This window comes from Aythya marila (assembly GCF_965140915.1).
Source record: "Aythya marila genome assembly, chromosome: 1".
Lineage (NCBI taxonomy): Eukaryota > Metazoa > Chordata > Aves > Anseriformes > Anatidae > Aythya > Aythya marila.
The window spans coordinates 150,952,284-150,965,301 of record NC_139042.1 but is presented as its reverse complement, the minus strand read 5'-3'; the positions used below and the strand labels follow the sequence as shown (position 1 = coordinate 150,965,301).

At 42.1% G+C, this 13,018-nt stretch overlaps 2 protein-coding genes across 3 annotated transcripts in view; one reads left to right on the top strand and one right to left on the bottom strand.

Annotated features, from left to right (window-relative positions):
- The window catches only part of SYN3 (synapsin III), a gene marked incomplete at its 5' end in the record, with an annotated part of 168,887 nt that overhangs the window by 46,206 nt on the left and 109,663 nt on the right, over positions 1–13,018 (top strand). The gene's annotated exons all lie outside the window — the stretch shown is intronic.
- TIMP3 (TIMP metallopeptidase inhibitor 3) overlaps positions 2,399–13,018 on the bottom strand; it is a 36,819-nt gene continuing 26,199 nt past the window's right edge. Inside the window, exons 3-5 of the mRNA XM_082784804.1 lie at positions 8,150–8,261; positions 7,655–7,776; positions 2,399–7,018 (exon numbers count right to left, since the gene is read on the bottom strand). Coding sequence (XP_082640930.1) covers positions 6,821–7,018; positions 7,655–7,776; positions 8,150–8,261 — 432 coding nt within the window. The 3' untranslated portion in view covers positions 2,399–6,820. The remainder of the gene's footprint in view (positions 7,019–7,654; positions 7,777–8,149; positions 8,262–13,018) is intronic.

Genomic DNA, 13,018 nt, shown 5'->3' with positions numbered 1-13,018 from the left:
TACTGGAAACCATCCCAACCTCTTAGGGCAACTTCCAAAGAGGTATGCACAAGTGCCCACTGCATTTGGCTTTGGTTCTGGAGAACATGGCTGAGTGGCTTTATTTAAAATTGTTGATGTCTCGTTTCCTTTGGGTTACAAGGATGACTAGTTATTGGCGAATTTTTCCTCCTAACTTACATTGGTTTATTAGTGGCTCTTCTTAGCTGGCTGGTTTTCTGGAGACCCTCTGCGTGTGAACCATGACCCTATGTGCAAGGCACCAGGTGGCTGAGTTTATTTGCCTTTGATTGAGAACTCAAGTGGGGTTTACAGCCTGGAGGTTAAGGGTGTTGCAATGTCAAACTGGAGCTAGAAAAAATTCAAATCCCTCCATTCCCACAGCTTCCTTGCTACATTGTGGGCCAACTACAATGTATAATACGGTGTAGGTACCTGATGGCAGAAATTAGTGCCGAGTGGGAGCTTCAAAGTGCTTAAAGAAACCTCATTTAGATTCTTGTAAAAGATCACTCCGGTGCACTCTAGGTACCTGAATGCCTTGAAATGCCACTCCTTTATCTCTGTGTTCCAATTCTCTGTTCCCTGTAACTGTCTGAGGAGACAACAGCACTTCCATACCTCACAGGCACATCGTGAAGGTAAGTACACTCATATTGTGAAACACTCAAGTAAAGCGGTGGTAAGAGCTGTATTATCAACTAATACCAATTTGAAAAAAAAAAATAAAAAATGGATGGCCCTTATATATTGAGCAAGAGTTGGTTATAGATTTTTTAAGAAAAAGTAGTTCTTAAATCTTGTTGCATTTAATCACCACTGATTTATAAAGAGGGATTTGTGATATGAGTAATGCTTCAGGACAGTTTTGACTTTGGCTGACTATCACTTCAGGAATGGTATTTTTGGAAGATTTGATTAGGCTTTTCATTACAAATATGTTACTTGGCAATTTAGCATTATTTTTATTTCTGGAAATCTGACTCCTCCGCATGTAAACACATTTGTTACTGGTATAGTAGTTTGGTTTAGCAAAGCACTGATCTTAATTTCATGTATTTGTCATCTTTATAACTTATCACCTACTTGCAGATGCTATTGCTTACTTCCTAAAGAATACAGGAACCTTTTTAAACTGCAGATAATCTCATCTGAACACACACTATTGTTGACATGCAAGCTTAAGTAATCTGATTTAAATCAGTCACTTTCCAAACATTTACACAGGCAACAATCCACTTGGGCAAATTAAGGCCTGCCCTTCCCAGGTGGGGGGTCTGCCCTTCTCTTCTGCCTGGAGCAAAAGAAATGAGTCTGTGTAACTTCCTAAGATCTTTCTAGATGCATCTTACAGTATCCTGGGCTGACAGGATGAGTATAAGGGGCTGAGAGAGTAAATGCTTATGCCAAGCAAGCTGTGTTGCAGCCATTACTCCATCAAATGCTTGTGAAACTTGCCCACTCTGCATCAGCTTCTCAATGTATCAGGAATTATAATTATATCCCTTCCCCAGTCTTTTCTTTCCTTTCCTGGAGGTTTTTTTTTTTTTTTCCAAGCTATTCCAGTTAGCACTGGCACTTTGGTGGCTGACCCCCCCGGTAGTGCTACAAACTAGAGTTATGGTGTTTCTTCTTTGCAGTGTGACACATTTCAAGCAATGAAACTCTCACATAAGAGACCCTCATCCCTCTATGTCTAAAACTTTCCAAAGCTTACTTTCCAAACTTCTGGATGAAACACAGAACAGACACAGAAGTCTGTTTCATTCTTTCCTCCTTGTGGAGAACGGTGATTTTCCTAAAGTAAAAGTGACATGAAGGAAATTTCTAACAGCTGTTTTGGAGGCCCTATTTGTGAGCATTTTAATTTAGTTGAAAATGCTTTCTCTGAAGCTTCCTTCTCATTTCAACGGGGCATTTTTACCCTGACATTTCACAGCAGAAAAGATCTGAATGATGAATCTCCATTTTCTTTGCTATGGGCATGTACCTTTTGACCATTCCCCCTGTTTACTAGAAATAAAAGCAAATTTGGCAACTGTTCGTCTAAGGCCCTACTGATGCTTCTACATGACTTACCCATAATGACTGCCTTGCTCCGTAGTGACCCCCTATGGCCAATTAACGAGTGGGATATGTTAACTTCAAAAAGGACTTTTCACCTCTCCAGGGCTTATGACCCCAATAACAAGTCTTCAAGTGATCAAACTCTTAGAAAGAGGGAGGGACTACTGGATGTCATCTTTGCCAAAGAGCCATAATGGCCAGAGGTGGAACGTCTGCTTTGGGCCCAATAAGTGGTATCAAGAAAGGGGAGGAAATGAATAAATCCACTTGCAAATCCATTTGTGTACATTTGAAGTGGACAGAAACTAACATAAGTGAAGCAGAGACAGAATGTCTGTGATAGAAATAAAACCACTTTACTGTTTAGAATAAAAGGACACTATAAAAAGTGAACATTATGCAACATTACCTTAAAAGACAATATACATTCACTGAATATAAAATTTATAAATAACATGGAGGAAAACTGTAAACAGTGCTAGAAAATTTAGCAACAAATACATTCCTTCTGGACAAGATTTTTCACGCAGGTTTGGTTCCTTCCCCAAATTTCCATGACTATCAGGAACAGCAGAGTGGCTCTATGAAGGAAAGACTTTGTCAGAAAGAATGAGAAACCAGTAAAGGCAAAGCAGCAGCATTTAGTGGGTTGTTAAGCTTTTTGTGAAGACTGGTAGCTCCAAAATATACTTATTAAAAAAAAAAAAAAAAAAAGTTTTGCAAAAATTTTGCCCTGCCCTTCCTTCTAAGCTAGAAAAGATATTATAAATATTTTTTTTTTCAAATACATCTGAAAGAATGGAGATTTGTTCCCATTGAGGCTTTTACTTCAAGAGTCTGTACTGTGAAAAACACCAGAGTGTTTGCCATCAATCACCCTGAGGTAGCACTTTGCTCCAGCCAGTATGAATGGTTGCTGGTGATACGTTTAGGTTTTCAAACAGTCCTATCTAAAGGATCTTGCAGCTTTTCAAAACAGGAGTTTTGGCCTAAAATTGTGGTTTTGTTGCATGAAAGGGAGGGGGAAGCCTCCCACAGAGGGGGGAGCACTATGTCTCAGCAATTCCAGGAGAACTTTATTCAATGTACTCCAAGCACAGATCTCCTCCTGCTCTCTACCATTTTGGAAAAGGAAAATTGAATCCAATCATTCCCAGCCTTTATAGTGATTCTAAAAGGGAAAGCACTCTCAAGCAAATAAGCAAATTGTCTATAAATAAGAAAACAAAAGGCAACAGCCAGAAATGACCTATGCCCTTTAAAAATTACTTATTATAATGCTGATGTACGTGAAGTATGGGGGGGGGAAAAAAGCCTCATCTTGTACATGCCCAAAGGACATGTTCACATGAGATGTGCCATTGACAGTTCCCTCTACCCTTTGGTTTCAGGGTGAAGTGAGAAGCATGGGAGAGGTGATGTGTGCTGCTGCAAGCCATTTTATGTTCCAGAGCCTAATATTTTGGGGAGAGTGTCATACCTGCCTCCTCACATCCCCATCCCTGGCATGCCCACATCCTGCATGGCCTGTTCTAATGAGGGAGAGTTTTGTCCATTGGCAAGCAGAAGTGACTTAGCAGGACAGGAGAAAGGAGAGAGTAGAAAGAAAAGGAAGAAGTCTTTGAGTCTGATTTAGAGCCTTTCCAATCCATCTAATGGCTCCCTCCTGCTTCAAGGGAACCTTCGGTCAGGTTCTTAATGCACGCACAAGCTAAAATTTAGCCCAAGAAATACATGTCCCTGATAGCATGCACAGAAACATAATTAAGAAGCTTCCCAAAAGAAATGTATTTTTACTGGATTCTTCCCCCTCCTTTTGGCTCCACATTTTTAAAAGCCTTAAGAACTGTTTCTTTACACAGCAAGGGAAGAGATTTGGTACCAAATCCCCACCCTTGCTGGTCTAGCCATCTGCATCTCAGAAATATTTTACCGTCTACAATATAAAATGGGTATTCATTTCATTTTCTGGTAATGTGGTTGCTGTTTTGCTGTTTACAGAGCACATAGCTACATTATATCCTACTTCGGGACACAAGTCCTCATAGCATTAGAATGCAAATATTTTCACAATAATTTGAGTGCAATACTGTGATGTCTCAGCTAGCTAAATGAATCAGTGACAGGTAAAATATGCAGAGCTGCAATTAAATGAAAATTCAAATCAACACTTCACTGCATCGAGGGGCACTCTCACTTAGCCTCCGAAGCTGTGAAAAGTGGCTGCAGCTCAAAGAGACGTCCGCTTGGCAAAATCGCCTTGAGCTTGAGGAGGACCATCTCCAGCGATGCCGACTCCACACGATGCAGACAGTGAGGGTGGAACCATCACCGCTTGTGAGGCTGGCTCCACTCTGCCCTTGGTGACCCTCTGAGATTTTGTCAGCAGTGCACAGCTCAAACAGAGATTGCCCCCCTGCGTCCAAAGCCAAACCCCGTGTTCTGCCAAAAGGGGCAACATCCTTGACCCACCACGCGATCCTATGATGGGTGCTGTGAAGCGCCCTACTCTCCCTCTCATCTCCAACCTATAATTTAGGAGTAGTCACAGGGAAGAGGATTTTTGGAAAGTGTTCCAAGCCTGAATCACAGGAAAATCCAACAGACTTGCAGTGTGTTTTGTTCTGTATTGCCACTCAGAGCCGCTGGAAAAAAAAAAAAAACACAGCAAACCTAGGCTCTTCCTACATTAACTCTTTGAAAATGCCCTTTAAAGCTCATCTTAAAAATGAAGCTACAAACTTTTTGCTGCGACAATTCATCTAGGGAATGGGACATTTCAAGGCATGTACATCTGCCAGAGCTCTGGTAGCACAGAAGGACCATAAAAATGCATCAGGACCCACCTCAGACACCCATTCCTTCCCATTTAGCAAAGAGGCCCCAAAAACTCCAGTAGTTGTGAAGGTCACTGACTATAAAATGCTGTTTTGCCCCAGGCTGGAATCACTGAAACACTTTTTCCTGCTGGTGGCAGCTCTGCTTTCTAAGTGGAATGAGTTGAAGATATATGGAAACTTAAGATAAATAATCATAATAATACAAAAATGAAGTTAAGCATAATCTCCCTGCCCAAGCCCTCCCCGTCCAAAACTCAGTCACCCATTTTGCCAGCACCCCTTCTTCACCATCATTAAAACTTAAAATACTTTTATTTGATAAGAAAAATTATATTATAGTTTTCTTAATAAAAAAAAAAAAAGAACAAAAAAAACTTCTCCAGTCGACAGCAAAGCACAAGACAGTAAGGCTCCTCCTCCCACATCACTGCAGGACACAGTAATGAGCACATGCACAGAGCTATGCCTAACAGTGCCTAGAGGGGAAACAGCACTTGACACAGAAGGAATCCTCTGGGCAGCTGAAATTTTATGATCCCAGCCAGCACTTATTAGAAGACCACTTTTCCTTGCCTAGCCCCCACACACACTTCCTTCCACTATATAAACAAATGTGCCTAGTATAGCTGCAGGGGAGGAACCGTGGTGCTAGGGTACAGAGGAAACAATGACTGTAGCCACTACTGCAGATACACTGGAGCTTCAGTATCTTAAAAACAACTCACTGACTCGGAATGTCAATATTTCTGTCTTTAAACACAATCAAACCATTCTTTTGTTTACAACACCAAAAAAGTCCACGTCCTGTCAAAAATAGCTTATGTCATTATGTGTATATACATCTTAGTTCAGCAAAACACTATTTTGGCAATAGAATTTTTTTTTTTATAGTAAGAGCTCTAGCAAGTCTCCCCTTTCCCTCTCTCATGTGATTGATTTACTGTTGGTATTTTCGTATCTGTTTAGTTTAAGGTGTTTACAAGCTGTTTTTCCTGTTGAAGCAAAGCTGCAAAGATCTCAGGGACCAATGCTGCTCAAAACAGGATGGCACAGCACTTCATCTGCTCTCCTGCAGATGGATTTACCTCCCTGCACGTAGGGGATGTGGCTTTTGTTTTTTAAACAATGGAAAGACGAAATGCTCTCTTCTTTGTTCTGGGGAAAGCCAGAACTATAAATGTGCTGTTACATTCACCCTGTGACTGAATTAGCTAGGACAACCAGTCAGCAATGCTTTTACCAGATGATGTGGTTGGACTCACCAGGTGAATTCTCCTACTGCTGGAGTCAATCACATTGCCAATCTCTCCCACAGAGGAGGATTTATTTTGGACATTATTTTTTCCAAGGTTGAGGCTGGGTTTCTTTTAGACTTGTTTCATTTGCCAATCTGATTAATGAAACCTGTTTTCCTTCAAATAGATTTGTCTACATATTTTCAGCACTTAGCGTATGAGAAGGGGGTGAGGGGAAGCCAGCGCATAGAAGAATACAGTGCCTAATTGGCATAGTTTTTAGATTTTTGTTTTCCTAAAAAAATAGAGATTATATTGCTACAGCTAATGATACATGTAAGAGAGCAAGAGCTCCATCTTTTTTTTTTTTTCTTCCATTTTTCCCTCTGGTGTGCAAAAGTAAGCTCCCAAATGTCATCTGATCAAAATGAGTGGTATCAAAAATGGAAAAGGTGATTACAACAAATTCAGTAAGGTAGCACAGACTTTTTTTCTTTCCTTTTTTTTTCTTTTTTCTTTTTTTTTTCTTTTTTTTTTCCTTAAGTGTTCGAAGTGCTAAAATTTGCAAGAAAACAGGCACTAATTTCATTGTCATCATCATGATCTGGTAAGAGTTAGTGTCCAAAGGAAGATCAGCCACAAGTAAGGGAGAGGGGAGATAAGGAAGGGATAGCGTGCTCAGGGATCTGTGGCATTGATGATCGTTTTATCTGGAGGTGCCCATCCTCTATACCAGCTGCAGTAACCTTCTACCCTCTGGATGCAGGCATAGTGCTTCGCTTGATATCCTGAGTGGCCAAAGTTGGAGAGCATGTCTGTCCAAATGCACTCATTCTTGGAGGTGGCAAAGCAGGGCAAGTAGTAGCAGGGCCTGATCTGTAATTGTAAAGAGCAACCAGGTAAGGTGACGTGAAACAACAACATTATATAAAAAGCCTTTTTACCAGAAATACGGGATTCAAAATTCCTCTCCCTAGAACCTTACTTACTAACTCAAAATTCAGCCTCGGTTTAGTAAGCACATAAGCATGTGCTTAACTTCACACATGCAGGTAACTCCAGAGTCAAAGGAGCTTCTCAGGTGAAGGAAAGTTGAGCTTATGTTTATGTTTTTGCAGGCCTGGGTCCATGAACAAAATCTTTGTGCCACTGCTAGGATGTGAGTTTTAACCTATCCAAATTGTTTGCACGGGAAAAAAAGCTGTCCACATCTTGCCAATACTTTGGTACCTGATTTAAGTCATCTGCAAATGATTGAAATTGCCTAGAAGGCTTCTCCAACCCCAATTAACTCCAACACAGAATCACAAAGGCATAGACACTGCATCTTTATTTGATTATCTCTTCTCTGCTATCAACTAAAGCTAAGCTTTTCTGTTTTCCTTGCAAAAACTGTTGTCTTCCATTTGCTTTCCTGACCGTTCACCGACATCATTGGTATCAGCAGCCAAGGTGAACAGAATTGCAGGGTTCTAATACCTTAGTACCACCTAACGAGGAAACACAACATACCTTGCATCCACAGCCCAGGTGGTAACGATGATTGAGTCCTTTACGCTGGGACAGAGTCAACCGGTCCCACTTCTCATACCAATTGCACAGGCCAGTGTAAACCTTCCCTTCGTACACGCGGCCTTGAAAACAGAGACATGGTCACAAGTTAGCACTTCACAGCTCAAGCGCTTTGCTCGTTTCCCGAGACCACTAATGCTCTCAATATGTTTGGCTTCAGTCGCTGTTCAACAACTGCTTTCTTTTTTATGAACTGGCTCAGGAATCGCTGGCCAGCAAGATTACAGCACTTCTGCACGTTAGGAGTGTTGTGTCAGCTGTAAGCACCAGCAGCAACATGCAGGTGAGTAATACTGTCAAGCTTGTCTCAAAAACAGAGCAAAACTAAGTGAATTGACACCTTCGCAAGAAGCAAGGCTTGGCAACTGCCATGTCCTTAGCAGCTGTATGTATAGAATGGAAGATGTTTTCATTATGAAGCACATTGTCTTTTACCTGTAATCAGATACTGGTACTTGTTGACCTCCAGCTTCACTCCACAAAGACTCTCAGAGGCTTCTGTGTAGATATACTGGACATGAGGCATTATTTGGAAGCCTCTGTACATCTAGAGAAAGAATAAAAATGCTTTAAGTTATCTTAAGATTAAAACTTTTCACGTCAGTTCTTTACAATCTATATTCCTAGACTATCATGGCAAGCAGTGAACTTTTAGTGGTTAGGATGAAGGACTGACAGCACTAGCTGGACTCGGGGATCTGCTGGATCCCTCAGGGGATCTGAGGGATCACTGGATCTGCTCCTAGGACAGAATACCCGCCTGTAACAAGACACTGCAACTCCACACAGCAACCACGCTTCCCACTCCCATTAGTTCCAGTGGCATGAAGTGAACAGTGCACTGACACTGCAAGCTCTGCCAACATCCTGAACATTTTTTTCCTTTACGTAGCTTCTAATCAGGGAGAAATTAGTTCAAGATTGGATTCTTTCTCCTTCATGTGATTCAAACTATTTCTTCTGAATTAAGGGATTTTTCTTTTAAACAATGACCCTATTTTCCAGTGTTGCTGCTATAAGAATTTCAAGCTTTTGGTGCGTGATCCAAGTCATCATCCCAGATGCCTCCTTCTCAAACATCTAGCATGTGCTACTCCTGCTGACCTCAGCAAGGATTTAATGTTTCACTAACTAAATGAAAGCAGAAACAAAATTCCACCCCACCTCCTAAAATTAGCCTGGTACTGATGGGTGCCATAAAGAAAATATCATGTATACATAATTCCACTATGCTTCTTCCCCTTTTTCATAGCCTTTAAGTGTAAGCCAAGATACAATTCAATTTAATTGAAATATGAACTCACAGATATACTGGCAGTTGGAATCAATCAAGAATTAGCATGTCTCTCTATCTGCATTGATTTTACTGCTGCAATTTATGGAAATTCGTACATGCTTTGAAGTCTGTGCACAACAAAGAAACAGCCATTGCATGTGTACATTGGACCCGATAAAACATATCCTGTTTTTGAAACACTGAGGATGATTTTCCTCCAAATCTCATCTTTCAAATTTGGTTATCATTTCAAATTATTTGGTCTCTTTTTCCCCACCAACTCTATGAAATACCGACTTCTCAAAGTGGAAAAAAAAAAAAAAAAGAAAAGACTATTTTAAGAAAAAAATAGGGGCTGAGAGAATCACTATTTCATATCATTTCCCAGCCTATCCTTCTCTCTGTCAGCTTTACTGATAAAGAACACGTTCATATTCATTTTAACTATTAATAAGGTGAGGCATGAAAGGAAAAAAAAATCCTAGAAAGTCCCAGAGCTATAGATTCTTGCTGCTGTGTCACGTAAGTGGTACTATTTCCCTCCATGATGTATTCTGTTCCTTGAAATCCCCTATTACCTTATTACCCCAAGGTATGCATCCCCACTTGCTCATCTTTCACTCTCCACCTCCACTCCCCCACCTAGAAAACAACAACCCTTTTTCTTCCACAGAATTCATCAGTGCTATTTTTTCTGGTGTTAGCAGCCTGCTTCCAACCTCTATGAATTCAGTGAACAGATGTCTGTTGATTTAATGGATTTTATACTAGACCCAGATACTGCATATAAAAACAAAACACTACTAATTTTTCTACGCACAGATGTCCAACCACCTTCTGGGCATCCAGGGAGTGCCTGTAAGTTTTTTTTTCCATCCTTAGTGACATTACCCTAATCAGCATGTTATGCAGTTATCACAGTTCAGTAACAGCGCTGCTGTGTACAGTAAAAGACATTCCAGAGGGTTTGTATTTTCCAGCCTTCCCTCTACGCCCTGCAAATATGCAAGGAAAGCATTTTTTAAAATTAATCACGATCTGTGAGCTTCTGTTGACATAGTATGTTTGGAATAAACCATCATGTCCTTAAGCGAGCAAAGTCTTACGCTGAATATGGAAGAAGTGAACCTTGCCTCATCTCTACATTATTCCTGCAATTTTGCTGGTATGGGATGACCTACTCAGATTTTCCAGTTACCCTCAAAACAGTTGAAGATCTAGATTCTGGCACAGGCATCCTACGTGTCCTTGGATGAGTTATTTAGCCTTCAGTGCACTTCCATTCCTCATCTGCAAAACAGCTCTGCCTTGCCTCACCAGGGTACTGTGAGGAAAGGCACACTGAATAAAGACCATGTGTTTAGACCCCACTCTAGCGGGTGTTACAGCAAGAAGCTATGATAGCAGTATCTAAGCAGATAAGAGTAGCTAAGATAACAGCTGGGGCTGCCCAGCCTCTCCAGCCAGGGCATTATCTACACTACAGAGGGCTGGATGCTGTGCATATGCAACACAAGCGATCAGTCATCCAGAGTGCTAATCTCCAGGTAGTGTAGGACTAATGGTTGCTGAAGGAAGCACGCTCAGCCCCTCAAAAAGCCCTTCAGGTCTATCCCAGTGACCCTCAGCAGTGCCAGCAGCTGAGGTGTTCATCGGCCCAGGGTTGGGGCCAGACAGGGCCCTCATCCTCTGATGACTCAAGAAAACTCACTACTACCTCAGTCCTCAGGAAGAAAATGGAAATTTGACAATCTTCTACAGATGCCTCCTTTCAAAACAAATAAACCATGTTTGGGGGACACACAACACATCCTGTAAGGGCTATTGGACCAGTAAGAAGAAGCCCAACCATAAAGCTAGCCTCTCTCCTAACTGCTACCCTCGGAGTCCTCCTGTGGCCACAAATGTGTATTTTTGGAAACATGATGACAGGGAACCAAGTATTAGCAAGAGTCACGTGCTGTTGCCTGCTAGTGCTGCTCTATTTCCAGCTGTGTCAGCATTCCCCTTCGTAGCCCCCCTGCTGCCTCAGAAACGCACGTGCAAATACTGCAGTGGTTCCTGCTGCATGAGTAACTTCTCCCCGTGACACGATGTTCCTCCCTCCATCCCTCCCATGCAAGGTCACAGCAGATGCCATGGCTTCCAGTCATCTTGCCTAACTTCAGCTCCTTAAAATTCATGTGTTTCATGTGAAGTAGACATCCCTCTCTTGTCAAATGCCAAGGAAAGGCAATTCCAAAACAACTCAGCCCACCCTAAAAAAAAATTAAAAAATAGTCTACAACTCTTAGGCTGAATTATGCTTTGGTGGGTCCTGCCCGTCTCCGTTGACGATCAAGAGAGAAGGGAAGACTCAACACCTCATTTTAGTCTGTCTAAAATTAAACTTTAATCCCACCCTGCTTCTTTCCTCTTGTGCCTATCAGGTTTCACCCCTTTAAGGCTCACCCCTAAAGACTCCCTTCACAGACTAGCAACAAACCAAAGAAAGCCTTCTTGCTTTTGGCAGCCTGTGCTAAGCGTTGCCATGGTCAACCAGGGCTGTGCGTGCACATGGAGCAGAAACATCCTGCCTCCTTGTTTCTCTTGCAGTTGCCTGAAATAGCTTTGGGCCATGCTCAGAGTGCACTGCAGAACATGCATGGGTTAGAGCAGTCCTGTGCAGACCTCTGACACACGATCTTGAAATATTCTTAAATTATTTGAGATTTGAAATACTGTTAAGTTATTTGAGAAGGCAACAAGGGGAGTACTTGAAAAAGCACAAGGCCTTTTCAGGGCCGTGGGCTGACCTTATGCTCTTGCCTAGGCCCCGATCTATTTTAGTTACGAAATTCAGCAGTAAGTTCAGCAGTGTTAGCAAGAGCAAGAATCGGCCACAGCAAGCTCAAGGAGCCTCACGGAAGAAATACAAAGATAATTAGTTGCCTTTTAAGGCTCTCAATGCTCTTCAAAGGCAATTCAGTGCATGCTGCTAGACTAAAAGGCGTGTTTGTTTTTCATCTGCAGGTGCAGGCGGGTTTATAGGTGGCCAAAAAACACTGACATGTTAGTTTTATCTTCAGAGTGGTTCCCATGCAGCTGTGCAGAGCCATAGTTTTCTTTTCAGCAGGAGGACAGTCAGCTTTCACTGGGGTGAGCAAGGGAAAGATGTGCTGCGTCACTCTGAGCTCCCCCACTGCACGGAGCCGAATCTCTCTTTATGCTGAATCCCCTAAGCTCAGCAGAAAGGCAGCAGGGTTTCAGAGAAGGCACTTGGTTTGTTTGTTTATCAGGAACTATGTCCTTGGGACATTCCAGCTCCACCGAGCACTTCAACTGCTTCAGGTTCCTTCCTGCCAAAGGTCACAGTTAAATGTGCAGTGCAACTTCTCACCAACCCACCATTTACGTGGTAGGACACCACATGCCAGCAGAGGCAGCCTGACCAACACACAATCTCCCCTTTAAAATCACTCTTGCCTTTGCCGGAGGTGTAGCTTTCTGACAAAATATTGTAGGACAGCTCCTGAAAAAAGGCAATTGTTCTCTTGTGGTCTTGGCGTGAGGAATTTATGGATTACTGCAGTCTCTGCTGTAAACACTCTGGGCCTGTGCTGCAGAATAACTCAAGGAAAAGAGCCAGGACAGGTTCCTATGTCTTCTTTAAAGATTGACACCATGGTGTCTGGTGACAGGAGAGTGGCCGCTGCTCCATGCAGCGTGCTCACCTTGCCTGGGCTTGTGCTCTTCCCCTTGCCAATAGACACAGAGAAACCTTTTTTTTAAAAAAAACTCCATTACACAAAGACAGACCACCTTTCTTGTTCTGGCAGTGGAACATCAACCACTGGAGTTGAATTCTGAGGGAGCTGTAAGTTCTGCTAGTGCTAGACCAATATGTGATGACAGATTATGCATTTTTCTGGGAAATAAGCACTTGAAGTCATTCAGTTCCTGAGTCATATTTGTTTCCCTTCTCTCATTTGCATGCTTGGCTGTCTGATATCATGAATGTCATCTGACCTTCAGATAGCTGGAGAGTG